The sequence below is a fragment of the Gopherus evgoodei genome, chromosome 9 (genome assembly GCF_007399415.2).
Source record: "Gopherus evgoodei ecotype Sinaloan lineage chromosome 9, rGopEvg1_v1.p, whole genome shotgun sequence".
Classification (NCBI taxonomy): domain Eukaryota; kingdom Metazoa; phylum Chordata; order Testudines; family Testudinidae; genus Gopherus; species Gopherus evgoodei.
The window spans coordinates 55125298-55143092 of record NC_044330.1 but is presented as its reverse complement, the minus strand read 5'-3'; the positions used below and the strand labels follow the sequence as shown (position 1 = coordinate 55143092).

General features: G+C 43.2%; 1 protein-coding gene across 6 annotated transcripts in view; it reads right to left on the bottom strand.

Annotated features, from left to right (window-relative positions):
* Window positions 1-5024: 5024 nt before the first annotated feature.
* The window catches only part of KY (kyphoscoliosis peptidase), an 80043-nt gene continuing 67272 nt past the window's right edge, over window positions 5025-17795 (bottom strand). For 5 of the 6 annotated variants that reach the window (XM_030576388.1, XM_030576392.1, XM_030576390.1 and 2 more), the window contains 3 exons: window positions 11483-11671; window positions 9696-9886; window positions 5025-6536 (listed from right to left, as the gene is read on the bottom strand). In XM_030576388.1, coding sequence (XP_030432248.1) covers window positions 5635-6536; window positions 9696-9886; window positions 11483-11671 — 1282 coding nt within the window. In that variant the 3' untranslated portion in view covers window positions 5025-5634. The remainder of the gene's footprint in view (window positions 6537-9695; window positions 9887-11482; window positions 11672-17795) is intronic. The other variant, XM_030576394.1, reaches the window with a different exon arrangement.

Sequence of the window (17795 nt, the reverse complement as noted above, 5' to 3'; positions counted from 1 at the left end):
GAAAAATCCTTTCTCCCTGTTCTCATTTCTACTCCTCTTCTCCCCACCCCCACCCCCCAAGGCACAAAGTAAATAATTTTCAGCCAGTGAGTTTTCATTTGTATCCCATCTCCAGGGAATTAATCTGACCATCTGCTTCCAAGAGTTGTTACGCTCTTTAAAACAAACAAACAAGGTATACAGCAAGCCTAAGTGGGGGAGGAAACACTTTCCAAATGAAGCTCTCCTCTCCTACTGTACTGTTGGTAAATATTTCCTGGAGCTTCATGCAACTCCTACACCCGGCTGCTTGCGTGCTGTGCTGTTCATTTCCATCTGCTTCTATCTTGCTCTTATATTGCTTTCACAGATACCGAGGCAGCAAAATACTCAAGCAGAAAACAAAGAAAGGTGGCAGAATTCTCACTATGGTGATATAAAAGAGGCGCAGTTGGAACAGAAGGTGAAGTGAAGTGTAAAGGATAAACACATGTAAATGAAAGCCACTATATTTGTACAACAGCTGTATTACAGAGCACTGAGCAGCTGGTGGGAATTGTAAGAGTGGCTTTAGGAGTCAGGTCAGTGTGCCAAATAGCTTCTGAGAAGTTGTTTCATTCTGACAGGAGTACATCTTAAGGCACTTGTCCTTCACTGTTTTCAGTGTGTGTTCTGTCACATCTAAGGGAACAGATTGGAGACCAAGCCTGATGCTTTTTTTGTTGATAATGAATTCCTAATCCACCCTCACCAGCTCTTTTGCTTTATGTACTAGCCTCATTTATAAAGTGAACTGGATTGGCTAACCCAGTCATGTGGCAAAGTGGTGAGCTAATGCTGCCACATAGCTCCAGTAAGAGTCCTCACAATGAATAGACCACTGAGCCAAAGTTATTGTAATAATTTTGTCAGCTGACAAATTAGAAAGGGTTTTATGCCCCTGTTCTATATTAGGTGAGAGATTCAAAGATCCCTAGGGGAGTTAGGTTCCTAATTGCCATTGAAAGTCAAGGGAAGTTGCACACCTAACTCCGTAGGTGCCAGCCATTGTCTTTCCTCCTCCTCCTTTGTTGCGCTTCCTTTTCTTGCTGCTCAGACACCACCCTCCCATTCCATCTCCCTCAGGCTCACCTGCCCCTCCTTGGCAAGGCTGTGGGTTCCCTGAGCGTGGTCCAGGTGGGCATTGATCTGCACTACTCAGCACCCTGCTGCATTAGCTTGACTCATTAATGCAGCTTGATTTAAAATGTACACTGTGCAGTATTGGCGTCTCCATCCCCACATTTGCCACTCCCTGTTTCTCTCTGTCCTTATTAGTTTTCCATTTTCATCAGTTTCACACACTAAGAAAACCTGAAATCACAGACCGCATGAAGACTTGCCATAAGCGATAATCAGCTCCATCGATCCAGACCATCCAGTGAAGGTGGTAAGTAGTGCCTGCCAAAACAAAGGCATTATATTCTGTTGTTGGAAGCTTTTGCCTCATTCCCTCCCCTCTCAACAATTATGAGTCAGTGTATGTTTGAAAGCTCTCCTACATTGCCTGGGGAATTTAAAAATGTGGAAGATTTGTGGATCCCACCAGCTGTCCTTGATAAATGTAAATGATGGTTCTAGAGCCATTCCAGAGACTTGTGTCATACAATGGGAGTTAGTGCCCTTTTGCAATGTGATAGTTATTATAGACACTTCTTTTCCCATGTAACATATAGGGCCTGAAATCACACTGTGGTGGCAGGATTTTCTAGGATGCATAGTGATGGTCTGATTCTCCTCTGACTCCAATTTCACTTGGAACAGAGGCAGGTCAATGAAAACAACTCAGCAAGGCCCTGTATATAGGCTAATCACTTGGGCCAAAGGGGCAACAATAGCAAAGGATCTCAAGGCTTCCATGAGCTGAAGTATATAAACATTAAGGTGGTGGAAACCTGGCCATTATCTAGTTAGTGGCAAAACTTCCATTGACTCCAGTAGGGGCCAGGAGTTTGCTCTATGATTAGCAAAATCTGGTAAATCCTGAAGTAGATGATGGTTGCAGATGAGCAACACTAAAGGTTCTCATTTGTATAGAGTCTGTGCATGGATGACTAGAGAGGAAAGAACCTTAACAGACAGACTGTGCCATGAAAGGAGCAATTACCCCAGTGGCATCAGGCTGGGTTGTACAGCCACACTCTGAGATATGAAGCCATTTGCTTGCATTTTATTATAGTGCATGAAAATACTATTCCATCACCATCCCATGCACTTAAATACACTATTACATTTGGGCCATTATTGAAGAAATTAGCTATAATTGATAGATAGAGGAGCTGAGAGGCAGTTATCAAAGTTCTTCACTTGTATGTGTGTACGATAATTTTCCAATATCAAAAAGGATGAGACCTCTGACATTAGCAAATCACAGCCGACAATGTAAATTCTTAGCTCAGAGTAATTACTTCTCTGCATGGCACAGGGTTACAGAAACTCTCCCAGTCCCCTTTCAGACTGAAGGATAATAGTCCATTTGAATTGGTGGGGAGAGTTGACTTATCAAAAATGTGCGCTATAGAACTGTAAAGTGTACCAGTCATTTTGTGAGGAAGAGGAATAGGGTTGTTTATCCTGGAGGGAGATGGCAAAGTGAGTCCAGGCTTTATGGCACTTTTATCTGGGTCTTCAGGGTTTCCGTGCATTCATTTATGCCTTCTGAATGTTGAACATCCCTCGGAATAATTACTTGGTTCTAGCAGTTTTATAATTAATGAAGCTGGAAATTTTTTTTTTTGTCTTTGAACTCATCCTTTTAATAACACCAAACGTTTGTCTTCTGTTTCATTTAAAAAAATATGTGGAAACCAACTTATAGTGAGATGTGCCTTGATTTCTAGTCCGCACCAAATGTAAGGGGAAGGCTACCATCTTGGCAAGACTTTTAATGCTGGTCTCACCAGGTATGTGACAGGGCATCAGATGTACAGTAGATTGTTCCTTATCAATATGTGATATTGCATCTAGGTCATGTGTCTAGTTAATCCAAGGGGTGAGGGTGTACAGAGAGACTAAAACAAATTGGCTGCTTGTATTGAGGGTAATAACAGTATCCTATAGCCCCAGGGGAGAAAATGAGTCCTGGAGACTGTTATTATGATAGGTGACGGGAAATCTGTACAAAGAAACTATTTTTATGGCTGTTGCTCTCTGAGCATCTGTTACATGAGAAGTTTGGGATTCTCCAGCCCCAATTCCAACTTCCTTCTCCCTGCCACTTTACCTGCTGGGTGAAGGTCTAGAGACTTTCTTGTGACAAGCAGAGTTTTGGTCAGCAACTTTTCAGAAGTGGTGTGCCGAGTCTTCATTTATTCACTCTAATTTAAGGTTTTCGCGTGCCGGTAATACATTCTAATGTTTTCAGAAGGTCTCTTTCTAGAAGTCTATAATATATAACTAAACTATTGTTGTATGTAAAGTAAATAAGGTTTTTACAATGTTTAAGAAGCTTCATTTAAAATTAAATTAAAATGCAGAGCCCCCCAGACCAGTAGCCAGGACCCGGACAGTGTGAGTACCACGGAAAATCAGCTCACGTGCCGCCTGCGGCACGCGTGCCATAGGTTGCCTACCCCTGGTCTAGCCATTTGCAGGGGCTTTACTATGGTCAGACTTTGGGAGCAAGCATAGGCTTCTGGGAGCAGCATGTATCTATGTGTTGGCCTGGTCTGTAGAGCCATGGTGCTGGCTGCTGGATCCTGAGCAGGAATACTTGGTGGGAATGAGGGCAGGCTGTAGGACTGCTCCTTGGAATCACACTCAAGGTAGACTACTGGCAGTCCCAGCTCTGGCCACACTGGATTCTGATGCCGCAGTGATTCGATGGAACTGGTGTAAGTGAACATGCCAAACTAGTCATTTCAGATATTGAAATTCCCAGTGGCTAAAGGCCATCCAGAGAGGTAACAGTTCACCAAATGGGCTGTGTATGCCTGGGTGGAGCTGAAACACTGTAAGATCCACTTGTATGAAATCAGAGAGCTCTCTCAAACCTCATGGCCTTCTCCAGCTGAAAGCTGTGGTCCAAGGGAAAAGGCATTCCTCTGCTAGAGGCCAAAATAAAGCAGGACATGCTTCAAGTAAGGCCCACAATAATGTTGTCATAGCAATCTTGGCTTAATCTTCACAGAGCTTGTCAGAAAGGGTTTCCCTTTCTTCTGTCTGCATCCCTGCTGTGTTATGTATTCTGCTCTCCAGGGAATCAGCTCCCTGCTGCTGGGATTAGCATTTCTGGGGGAGCAGCTGCCAGTCTACCCAGCCACGTCATAGTCCAGAGACAGTGGGCTGCCTGAGGGGGGCTTTACCTTGCTTTTAGATGCTGCATGGAATCCCTTCAGAACAGCACAGTGCACACAGTCCCCCAAGCACTGCTTTCGCTGGCATTCTGGAGAATGTATTGCCAGACAGTATTTTTGCCAACAGAAGGAGCTCAGATTGTTCCGTGAGTGCAATAACTAGAATGAGAAATTATAACTTTTCTGTTTTGGGAAAAAAAATCAAGTTAAAACAAAATGCTACCGCTTGGAACATACTGAAAAATATGCACATTGACATTTTCATGAAAATGAAGTGTATTTTGTGGTGGGTTTTTTTTTTGTGTTTTTGTTTTTTTAATTTTTCATCAACTATTAAAAGTAAGACCACTCAGACTACTTCTCTTGCCTTCTGCATGGAAATTTCTCTATGAACAGGGCATCTATCAAAATTATGGTTTCCTATGGGATATTAGCAATAATGTATTACTGTAGAGACCCAAAGTTCCACTGATTACGCCTGTCAGAGCAATCCCCCAGATATCCCATCACACTCAGCAGTTCTATCTTGGACAGACAGGTTGGGTTCTTTTTAAATGTTGGTTTGAGAACTAACATTATTCCCAGTTTAACTGTGACCTTACATATGGCAGAAAGTTCCTTTTGTGGTTGAGATAAAAGAATTGTAGTGTGCTAGATGAAATTGAGTTACCCCTTACAGCAAAAGTGTTTACAACTCAAACATCCAAGTAATAAGGTAAAAATTAATGTTTTTTTATTGAATTGAAGATCTAGTGTAAAAACAGTCATTTTGCAGTATCATTTTAAATTTGTAAGACAATGAAGTGCACAAGAAAGCCTTCACTTAGTATATATTCTTTCAGTAGAACATCGCTTCACTGGGATGTATTTTGTTGTTATGCTAGAGATACACAGAGTCATGTTGCAAAACTATAAGGTGCTTTCTTTTCTCTACCCCATGACTAATCAAATTCTTCTTGCAGTAGCCCTGATAAACCTTTTTGGTAATGCACAATAATTCAGAAACCAATAGCTACCGCTGAAATGTTAATGAACTATGGACATAAAAAGTCAATTGCTTCCCTCAAACCATTTCTCTGGAAGGTATCTCCTAACAGTGTCTATAATTAATTTGAATTCCCTACACAGCTGCTCACTTTACAACAATTACTGATTTTTGCTCATTTTCATCTTGCACTGGCTCTTCCAAAGATACCTGAATGTTGTTCTATATTTGTAGATTTGATGGAGGGAGCTAATGGGAACAATAAAATGATGTGAGTTTTAGACATGTTGAAATGTTGTTAGTTTGTGCAAGATGATGAAAAGAATGAGAGGGGGTTTACTGGGTCTCTACTTCATATTTCAGGAGGTATGAGAACTTGAGATTGGCATTCTCTTGCACCATGACACACACCTCTGTGCAGCCAGAAGTATTACATGTTCCTTCCCAGTAACCATCTTTACTCAGGGTCAGAGGAGAAGTGTCTTTACCCTTAACAAATGCCTTTGCTATACTATGCAGCTTGAGCTTAAACTGAACATTGCGATTGGCTGGCAGCAGCCCAGCAAGTGGCTCCAGTAGTTCATAGCTTTCTGCCCAGTTTCTATAATATTCTGGAAAAACTGGCCACTTCACTTCAGTGTTTGGGCAGGAGATAAGGTAGTTGAAGATGTAATTGTAATTGCCTGGGTCTGACTTCTTCTTGGCAAACAGTCTAAGAACAAACTTTCCTGCATGGGGGAGATGGATCTTAAACTCAATTTGGTTTCCTCGATGGATTTCCATGATGTGCCTTCTTCTCATATCCTCAGTCAAGCTAGTGTTATCCGAATGCAGTGAGGGTAGGATACTTATATCTTTACCCAGCGTGAAAGTGATGGAACACCGCCCGTCATTGGTGTGAATAATGGGCTCAGGGTGTGATGGTCTCAGGAATCCTTTCCGCTCCGTGAACCAGCTGGGTCCAACAGGTTGACGTAGATCCTTTGGGAAGCACATGTTCTTGTCCACAGAGCTGCACTCTATGGTGTATTCTAACACCTCATTGTAGTGATCCTCTGAGCCTTTGGCGGGCTTGGCAAAGACCTGCAGCTTGTGATTTCCAGTCTTCTGGGGATAGATCTCCAGCTTCATCCCATTCTTCTTTAATGTCATTAAACCATGTTCCTCAGTTCCCTGCAGCTTAAACATAAATAATAGTGGAGCCCGGCTCTCGATAGAAATAGTTGCTTTTCCGTTTACTGTGAAATACAAAGAAAAGAAACTGTTCAGGAGTTTCCTCCAGTTTGTTTATATAAAACCCCTGCAGAGAATGACGTGGAGGACTGAGTGACCCAAAGGGTCACCAGTCAGTGAAATGAAAGGATTGCAGTTGGCTGGTTCTAACTTGTCAACCATCAGCCAATCAGTGTCCCTCCCAAGGAACAAGATGGGAGTGGTTGCTTTGGAACACTTGTTTATCTTATTTTATATTGAATGAGATGGAGCTGGTCAGTGCTCTTGGATTCTGCAGAAGATGGAGGCCTGTGTGAGCTCTTGTGTTACATCTCAAGCTACCCACACTCCTAGGGACACAGGAATTGCCAGGCTGGATCAGACCCAAAATCTAGTCCAATATACAACAGAGGCCAGCATCAGCTGCTGCAGAGGAAGGTCTGAGAGATCTACTGTAGGAAGAGAGAGGATAATCTGCTCCCTGTGTTAGGTCTCATCCGGATCTCCAGTAGCTCAAGATTGGCTCAAGGCCTGAAGCATGACGATTAATATTCATTATTGGGAACTCTGGATATTTTTATCGTTCGTATAACAATCCAATCCCTTTTTTAATCTTGTTAAGTGCTTGGCCTCTTGGTTGAAGCCCCTTAACAGCTTGAGCCAGTTCTGTTTTTGCAACCTTACAATAAGGCCAAGATTTAAAGTAAAAAAAAAAATGAAAAGGGAGGGAGTGCTAAAATTAGGCTCCTAAATTCATAGCTAGCACCTGAATAAATGACGTATGCCAAAGGGAGCTGCTGGTGCCCAGTCCTGAAAATCAGGGTGCTTATTTAGACACCTATAGTAAATAAAAACTTAGAAGTTTGACTGCAGACACTCCGGGCTGCCAGTCTTCTACCAGGACCTCCTCCGGACCTGGAAGCTGTTCTCTGCGACCAGGTCCATGGCGGCCACCAAGGGGGCAGATCTCCTCGCGGAGTCCCTGCTACACAACCCCCAGCTCTGAGTGCAGGTGGCGGAGTCCCCCGCAGTGTGCCAGAGGTTGGTCCTGGCAGAAGCTACCAGGGTCGGAGACCTCCTGGATTACGAGCGGGGAGACTGGATGGATCCCCTGATGCTCGCTCGGCGTATGGGGCTCTCCAGACCTTGTACTCCCCGGCGCGTACTACAGGAGGTGAAGGCCGCTTTGCCACCCGCTGCTCGGGCCTACCTCGACCGGGTCCTGCAAGAGGGCATGTCCCACCCACCCTCCACCCCATCCCTCCGGACCTTTTCATCGGGCCCTGTCCTGCAGACCCGACCGGCCCACCCGCCCCTTCTCCACAAGCCGGCTGCACGATCTGCAGCCGGTCCACTTCCAAACTGCGCCAAGGAAAATCTCTACACACTCGTGCTCCACACCTTTCACTTCCTCACCCTCATGTCCCGCCCCAACACAAAGTGGCGGGACCTCCTGCCACCTCTTGAGGATGAGGAGCCCTGGTGGGCCACCCTATACTCTACCCTGGTTCCGAGGCCCGTTGGGGATATCAGCTGGTGGCTCCTTCATGTGGCCATGAGCACGGGCATATATTTGTCGTGGTTTATCCCTGCCCCAGACACCTGCCCCCTCTGCGGCGTGAGGGAGACCCTGGTGCATGTTTACTTAGAGTGCGCCAGGTTGCAGCCCATATACCGGCTCCTCAACAATATACTGTTACGTTTCTGGCTGCACTTTTCCCTTCACTTCCTTCTTTATGCACTCCCTATCTGTGGCCCCACAAAGTCGCAGGACCTCCTGGTCAACCTTCTCCTTGCCCTGGCTAAAATGGCCATCTACGCAACCAGGGAGAGGAGGTTGGCAAATGGAGACTCCTGTGACTGTGGGGCTTGTTTCCAACTCTCTGTCCGTTCACCCATCCGGGCAGGGTTCCTCTGGGCAGCATCCACTGGCTCCCTTGATGCCTTCGAGGAGCAGTGGGCGCTGTCTGGGGTTCTCTGCTTGGTGTCCCCATCAGGCTCCCTTCTTATGACCCTTTGACCACACTGCTGGCGCTGTTCTTTTATTAGTTGTCCCCCAAAATCAGTTGGGTTTTTGAGGTCCTGTAGATCCTCCCCTTAGGCTGGGGGGGATTCTTTAGCATTGGGCAGGCTTCCGCCCGCCCAGTTCCCAGAAACCCAATAGGACACCCAGGTAAAAACTCTTGCCCTTGTTTTGTAGGTGGAGTTCAATGTTTACAGTTGTGTGATGGGTTATGTACCCAACAGAAGTAACAAAAGACTTAACTGGAACCAGAGCAGTTAATGTGTTGGTAACACCTGGAGGATGAGCCTGGTACAAACGAAGATGAAGCTGGCTGTGGGAGGGTTGGGTCATGAGCATAAAGGGAGGAAGCCCAGCTGAGAAGGAAGGTGCAGAGAGAGAGGGGAAGAACTTTGTAGTCCATTTCTGGCGGCTGGAAATTGAAGGAAAGGCCTAGAAAGAGGCAGATGTACAGTGAACCAGGTGAGGAAAAGGTACTGAAGGAGGGCCAAGCTAGGAAGAAGTCCAAGGAGGCAGCAAGGAATCTGAGGGACCAGACCTGTTGAGCCTTTGGAGCTGGGCCTCCAGAGAGAAAGCCCTAGAAGGTGTTGCTCCACACAAAAGTGGGAGGACACCATGCAACACCTAGGAAGGGGTGAAGAGTCTGGGGAGGAATGAGCTTAGGTAGGGACAAAGAGTTATGTTCAGTTGAGTTTATTGGACTCTGTGTGCTGTAGAAGGATTAGGACTCTGCGACCTGACTGGAGGGTCAAGTCATAAGAAGAGGCAGACCATTGCAAAGGCAAAGAGGCTGAGGGGATGCTGGAGGAAGAAGGCCTGCTACACCACCCCAGGCCACGAGGGAGCATGCCAATGGTGACTCCACTCCATGAAAAGCTGCTAATACAGGGGCTAGTTTAAGTAGCCCAATCTAATATGCAATAACACTTCTGATTTCACACCTTTGGGATTGAAACCACAAGCAGATGATATTTACTTGCTATTTCTGTAGGCCTCCAGGCCGCATGCAACCATGGTTTACCCCAAATAGACAAAAATTGTGTCAGTGAGGAAAGAGAGCCTCTCATGCTACCCATTTATCAGCAGTGAGTAGGAAATGTAACTCATCCAGATCTGTACGAGACACGAGTGCTCTGTAATGTCTCCCGTTGGGTGATGTTACCTGTTTGGATGATGGGCGTTTCTGGATGTGTGGCCAGCATTCCTAGGATGTAAAACTGACTGTTGTATAACATATTGCTCTCAAACTCTTTCAGTGTCAGAGCTGGCTTCAGGAGCTGCCAGTTGCTGTTGTCTGGGAAATGATTATTAATAAATAGGGCCGGGTGCGTAAGAAAATAAAACTCCTTGTATCTGAAACAAGAGGGAAGAGGTTAGCAAAAAATGGAAAGTATTTAATTAGTTGTAGAATCTTTCAACTATACATTTCAAAAATTAAATGTAACAGTATTCTAGAAGTGAAAGCAGTGTGTGGAATGTTGACAATATGCCCAACTGCTGTTATCTCTTTTAATAGGGTGCTGCCATGTGAATGGTAGGGGAGAGGACAGGGGCCCATTCCTATATTGCCTGTGTAACCCCAAACTCCCAACCAAGTCCTATTTTCAGTCCACAAGGCAGCGTCTCTTTATTCAAACACTTATGCGCATGCTTATCTTTAAACACGAGTGGCCCCATTGACTTTAGGGGAAAAGTTTTCATGCTTAAAGTTAAGCGTGTGCATGAGCATTTGCAGGATTAGAGCTTTAATTTGTAGATGCTCTTATGCAAATTTTGTAACATACTCCAAAGCCTCTCTCTTATATATGAAAATGTGGCCTCATATGGTCCTCTGGGATATCGGCAACAGGATTCAGACGCAGACTAAAACCATTCAATCAAAATACAAGGTCTGAGAATGATGTCCCTTTTAATTGCATTTGGGGTGAACCTTACCCCAGTTTTAAAACTAATGACAAAGTGCTCTTAGAAGTATGTGGTCTGATTTCTCCCCACCCCCCAGCAGCACCTATAAATGTTTGGTAGAAAAGAAATTGTCCTTTTTTAAAAAAAAGCCCCCAATTTTTCATTTTCTTCTTTCTGCCTCTGGGTAATTGTATTGGAATTTCCTGTTTTAATAAAGAAATGGAGGATTTAGGAATTTTAGCCAGTTGAGTGATTTAATATACAGGGCACATCTTAAAGCTTACCCATTAGGCTTATAATACAGAAAGACCTCGTTTTGTAGTGTTTGCTTTGAAAATTCAATCAAGTCTACGAAATAACTAAGAAATAACCACATGTATATACTTCAGTTTTAATCCACAATGAAAGCAGAGTTTTGAACATTTTTGAAAGCCCAAATATTTTAATGCAAGTGTCTGGGAAATCTATTAGCAGGTGCCTGGATTGGCTGGTTGCTCACGTTACCCCATCTTTTTAAAAGGTAGTCAAAAGGTCTGCTTCATGTAACGACAATAGAGAGCAAGATTCTCTTCAGTTCCAAGTATAATCCTGTGGTGAGTTGTTGACTTCTGGAGTTTTATTTATTCAACGGCTCAGTTGTAGGTGCTCTTGAAAATTTTACTCCTGCAACCTCAGTCCCGTTGTCAAAAGTGACTTAGGCCCAGATCCTCAAGCGTCTAAATACCTTTAACTCCCATTGATTTCAGCTCCTAAATATCTTTGAGGATTTGGCCCTTAGAAGTGAGATCCTATGACTGTCATTGAGACTTAGGCTCCTAAATCACTAAGGTGCCTTTGAAAATGTTACCTCAGTGCTTTTGTCATAAATTAAAAGTAGAGATTATAAAAAGACTGAACTACCAGCAGCTGCTTCTCCCCCATCCCCAAACCAGAAAATTATATTAAAGCTGAGACCAAACATTGCCCCATTGCCACACATATTGGCCCTCTTCATGCCCCAGGTTGTTCTAGGTCTGGGTGTTAAAATAACAAATGGTACCATACTGAAAGGTGAACTTGCTGCACGAATCATTGACTGAGCCACTTCCCCAGGTGCTGTCCAGCAGATGCCACCTTCCATCAAGGTAAACTGCATTCCAGGCATGGTCACTATCCCCTGTAAAGGACTGTCCACGTCTGTAACTGTAACCTTTAGAATATCCTGATAACTTCATGCACCGTACACCTGCAACACTGAGGGAAGGAGGGTATTACAAAGCAATATCTTATTCATAGGGAGCTTTTCATTTTTATACAGTTGAAATCATGGAGCTGCACAGAGGTGACCATGAAAATTAGTGTTTCCATCAGCATTAGATCTCAGAATCCTGTAGTCATCTAGTTCTTTCCTCTGATTGCTAGACCATATGCCTTCATTGCTCACAGACGAAATACTGATTTCATGTGCAGTGTCTATTTTCTTTGGGCTTGTCTGAACTGCAGTTATAATTCTACCAGCCCAGGTTGGACAGTGTTCCATCAGCTATCTCCCTATAAGAGATACATTCTGTTTCTTCCAGTCATGAAACATGCATTCTGGTTGAACCCTGCATGGCTAGTGGACTCAAGCAGATATTGTCTTTACTGGCTGTGATGGATAATGCCTCCTTCCCTGAGGGCTTGGGCAGTGTGTTCTATTTTAGGAGAGGGTATCTTTTTTTCCATTCCTTGTATGATTCCTCACTCTAGTTTAGTGTTACAACCATTATGAAACAGAGCACACTTGATTTCCTCCATCTTGTTATTCATTAGAGTCACTTCCAAGGTTACCCAATATTAGAGAGAGCCACTATCCTGAAAATTGATGGCTATCAGTCTCTGAAATAAGTGATCCCAGATTTTTAATGCTGCAGTAAATGTACTAAATTTTCCTAAACTGAGGAGAATTGGTTTAAAAAAAAAGTTTGAGTTTTTCTCTGAAAATGCATTAAGGGGTAGTGGGGAAGATCAGTCCATATTATTTTTATACGGAATGAAAGCGAACCCATCCACTGGACTAGACATTGTTATGTAAATAAAATTAAAACAGATTTTGCATGAATCAGTGTCTGTGCAATGGGAGAACAAATGGGATCTAAACACATTGGAATCCTGTGGACTGTTTGTCCAGATTTGCTTCATTTAAGCAGAAGATTGTCCTCTGAATAGGTTGGAACTGAAATTTTTCTGGTTCGTTGAAAAATCTTGTATTAAATGGGGCAGATAGTTAACACAATAAATGATGTGTACTTTAGAAACCAGATTATCTGTGGAATGAAATTTAACTCCGTGAGATGCAAAGGGATTCATATGACATAAATAAGGAGAGCTACAAATTGATGGATGGATATTTGGATAGTAGCGGGTGATATAAAGAAATTTAATATAGACAACTGATGCACTGGCTGTGAGTTCACAGCGTGATGCTGCTCCACAACAAAGCAAGGTATTCTTTGATCTATAAAGAAATCTCATGTAAAGTTAGAGTGGTAATAAGGCAGTTTTATATATAGGTCTATTAAAACCTTAATCTGGATTATTATGTATTACTTGTATTTGTGCATAGCATCCTGGGGTCCACAAGTGGGGCTCCTATCAACTTCAGTAGGCTTTGTATCAGGCCCTATGGGGAAGATATTGTTTTAGGGAAGGATCAGAGACTGCAGTGGTACTAAAACAGGACTGTGATGAATTGAGAGCCAGTGAAGGAGTTCAAATTAAGTAGTGTGAGGAGAAAGGAGAGGTGAGGTGGGACATACTACTACTGTATAAACACATTCAAGGGCAGAGACTTCTTTATATTATCTGGGAAGTAGGGCAATCAGAATTAGAGGCCTTCAAAGAAAAAACTAAAAGAAAATTCAGGGTACACATGAGTAAGCATTTCTTTAACCCATGCTTAAGACGGGCATAGGATAGACCATAACATAGAGGTAATGAGGGATGGCCTGTCACTGGAAATATTGATCAACAGGCTGGTCAAGACTGGAGGGAGAATTGCATTGGGAAACCTTATTGATGGTGCAGAAGGCCAAAAAAGGTGACCTACAATGTCTTTGCCAGTCCTTGATCACTTGTGAACCAAATTCTGCTCAGTTTCACGGCAGTAAATCTGGAGTAGCTCTGTTGATGTGAATGGAGATAGCTTGGATTTACACTGGTGTAACTGAGATCAGGAGCTGGCCCATTGACTTGAAGGAAAATTGTAGGTAGGCATTGCCAAGTAATCTAGGTGACCTGGGTATCTAATTCCCATAAACCCTCTGAAAATCCCCACATTAAACATGTCTAAACAGAATGCCAAGGGTCATATTCTGCCCAAAATTACCACCTCTGCAATCCCATTTAGGATGAAATTAGTAAAACTATCCCAGGGATGAGAGAAACCAGAATATGTTTGCAATTCCCAAGGGAAGTGGTACATGCACTACTGCTAGAGTCATTTAACAATAGACTAGGCTGGCTGAACGTAAAATATAGGAACGACCCTGTACTGGCAGGAAGATGGACTAAACAGGTTTCTTACATTTGTCATTTAGATGTTATATAAATAAATTGTTCAAGATTAGGGAGAAGTGTGAGGAACTCAAGAAATACCCAACAAAGCCAGAAGACGGGACCACATGATGGTAGATTATGACATTAAGTGCAATGTAATCTGGATAGGAAGACATGATTAAGCTGATTGCATGTGGTGATGCCATCATTGTAAACACTTTAGTGAAAACATTTTCTTAGTGCACAGAGATAATTAAAAGCAATAAAAGATGCTGGCCTGTGTTTCAAAAAAAGATAAAGACCATGCAGACTAATATGGAGAATGTTACACTGCCTTTATATATCTGAATGGCACATCCTGCCCTTCAATTCTGGGCTCAATTTTGGTGAACTCATCTAAAAAAAAGAGGGAGGATGAGGGGGTGGGGGGGCAAGAGGGGAATAAATGTTCCAGAGAAGGACAACAGAAATGGTACATGGCATATAGGGGGAAGGGGATTTCATATTAGAGAGTAAAAGGGTAGGACAATTGAATATGGAAAAGGTAGTAAGCAAAAGGAGAAGGCCAGCTGAGCGCCTGCGTGTACTCATTCCCATAATGCCTGCATAAGGGCAGTCTATGGTCAGGTTTACACTGGAGACTGTAGTCAGTTCTGCTGAAAATTTATTGTATTGAAACATGGGAAATGCAAATACTAGTGTGCATTCATACTAGCCATCTTGAGTCAGGTCCCATGTCCATGCTAAGGTTGTCCTAAGCTGATTTATGTCACCATCACAAACAATGGGTTCACTGTGGTCCTGGCAAACAAGCCACCTGCATTTTGCTGACTGCCACCTGAGAAGCCAATTTTGGACAATTAAATATTGCTGAAGTATTTGTAAAAATTCATGTTTTCATTCATTTCCAAAAATGTTTGATTTTTAAAAATTGGCTTCGGGTGCTGACCTCCCAGTACCGACCTCCCAGTACCAACCTCCTAAAAATGCCCTGGTCTTCATTAATGCCCTACCTTCCCCTGCCATAGGGCTCTCATCTGGTCAACCACAGGAGGTTTGCCAGCTGAAGAGGTATCCATCCATCATTTGTGCTTTGGACTCTTGTCCACACTGGCACTGAAGCGACTGAAGCTCAATCAGGGACATGAATGGCAATTGTGTGGTGCTCATGACTTGGCGAATCAGTTCATTCATTACAGTTGCCTCAATGTGGATTTAAGAGCCTAATTTTAGGCCCTCATTTTTTAAAAATGTGGTCCTTGAAGCATCTGAAATCAGGAGTTCTGCTCTTTTACTACTGCCTTCATAGTTAAAGACTTATCTAAATTGTGTACAAGGATGGTAAGAAAAGGCAATGAGGTCCTCTTGCTAGAATGGAGTGCCTTTATCTGGCAACAGAAACAGAAGAAATGTGCTATGGGTTGAGTTAATCCTTGTTGTGGGTTGGGTATGACCTCTTTCTTACATTCAGGATAAATGTAAAGAAACCATTATGATCAGGTGGCTGAAACAATAGCAGTAGCACCCAAAATACAGACACATGCAAAATCTGAATAGAAGCTGAATCATGTGGCCCAACAGGTTTCAAATATAGGGGTTAGGGCTTTGATTGGTGGAGCTGTTTTTACTCCTGGGGGAATTCTGCACCAAAAAAATAAAAATTCTGCATATTTTATTTGTCAGAATAACAATATAATCACACCAGTTTCAATTCTTTTTGGTCATTTCAAAATACCTATCAGCAAGTATGTCTGTAATAATACAGACAAAGATTCAGGGAATTTTTTTTGACAAACAGATTCCTTACTAGGCCTATTAATACAGAACTCGGAGTAATAATTCATTTCAACTACAATACAGAGCTGTATTTCCCATGCCCCTCAGAAGCAGCACAAAGGTTTGGGGAATTCCAGGGTAACAGAAGAGCTGAGGTAGAGGGAAGTAAATTGCTGGGAAGGTGCCTGGGTGTGAACTTGGAGATTTGTTGGGTCTGGGTGGGAAAAGTATAGAACAGGGTTTTTTCAGGGGTGGGGAGGGATTGTTAGGGATGCAGCCCCTGGCTGACCCTTAGCCTTGCCCATTCAGTCAGGCACATCTGCCCCATTCCCATGTGTTTCTGCACCCCCATGTGTCCTTGCACCCCCTTTCCACATGTGTCCCTTCACCATCACCCAGACATCCACTCCCCTCATCTCTATGTGGCTCTGACTCCTTCCCCTGTCCCTATGTGTCCCTGTACCCCTTCCTCCTGTCCCCATGTGTCTAAGCCCCACCCAACCACTCCCTTGTCCCTATGTAGCTCTGCATCCCTTCCTCCATCACCATGTGACCCTGCACCTCCCCTCTCATTCATCACCTGCCCCAGTCTGTCTGCCCCCACTAGCCCTTATGAGCCCTTGTCTGACCTCCCTCCCCCAGCAACCCCATGTAGTCTGTCTCCCCATAGCCCCGTCTCCTGTCCTAACTGACAGGGGCTGCAAGGAAGGTAGGCTCTTTCTCTTCCCTGGCTGGCCGGGACAGGCTGCTTTGTTCTATCGCCACAGTGCCCTCTAGTGGGCAAAAGGTGGAACTGCAGCAACATTTCAGCAGAAGCTTTTTTCTGTGCAAAAAATTAAAAATATGTGTGGCTCATTAATTATGTGCATGGGCAGTAGTGCAGAAATCCCCAAGAATATGTTTTGGTCTGTGTGTGAGGGCACAAGCTGAAGCATAGTGGGACAAGCTGAAGCAGTGAGAGAAAGTCAAGCAGACACACATAGAAGGCTGGTAATGTGACCCTGAAAAACTGAAAAACCTAAGAGAAAAAGCTTATAGGCTTGGAACAGCCAGCAAAGAACCTGGTTTTGTTTTATTTTGTTTTCTTTCCCTCATCCATGTTCCAGGAAATGGGACTTTGCATATTCTTTGTAAATAAACAAAATTGCATCAAAAATATCTGATTATTACCAATTTCTCTTTCTAACTGGAACAATCTATAAAACACCAAATTTTTGGCTAGATACTTGAGTGAAGGGAGGTAACAATTGTCTGACAGGAGGAGAGTGTACTGGGCCAATACCCGGTTAGTATTCGATAAAGACAAATCAGACTGAATGCCTGGGGGTTTCGTAAAATCATAGAATGAGGAATCAGTGTGGAAATGTTTCAGTAGTGAGTAGATGAGTGAATAATACAAATACCCTTAGGAATATTAATTTTTAATAAGTATGTGTTTCTCAGTATATTTTTCTAATTACATTTGGAATAGCTAGCGATAACTTATATAAAATTCAATTATAAAATCATAGTTGATTATTAATTCATAATTTTAATATTTTATTTTAAAAAGCACAACAGATACCTGGAACACTGAGTTGTTGGCTAGAGGCATTCTCCACATTAGCATCTTGCAGAACAGTTTTAAAATATCAGTTTCCCTCACAGTAAACTTAAGTTATTAGTGAGGAATATGCTTCCAGTGGTTCTTGGGTGGGAAGAGAAGTCAGTGATTACTGACATGTGCCAATTAAAATCTGATTTTCCCAGGCCTACCTAAAATGGGAGTCAGTGTGCCAAGAAGTTGATGGAAGGGCTCCATTTGGAAAGGGATCCTGTGGAAACCCAGGTTTTAACTAAGTTCAAAATTAATTTCTTATCACCATCACTAGTTCATAAAACTAAATTATTACAAACATTTGGGGCATCAGCCGTGATTCCCAGGGTTTGCCTTACACAGGAGCTGTATCCTTTCTCTACTGGGGATGGAGAAATGCACTGGAGAAGCAATTTGTGATACATTCATACCAAAGTATCAGAGGGGTAGCCGTGTTAGTCTGGATCTGTAAAAAGCATCTTATAGACT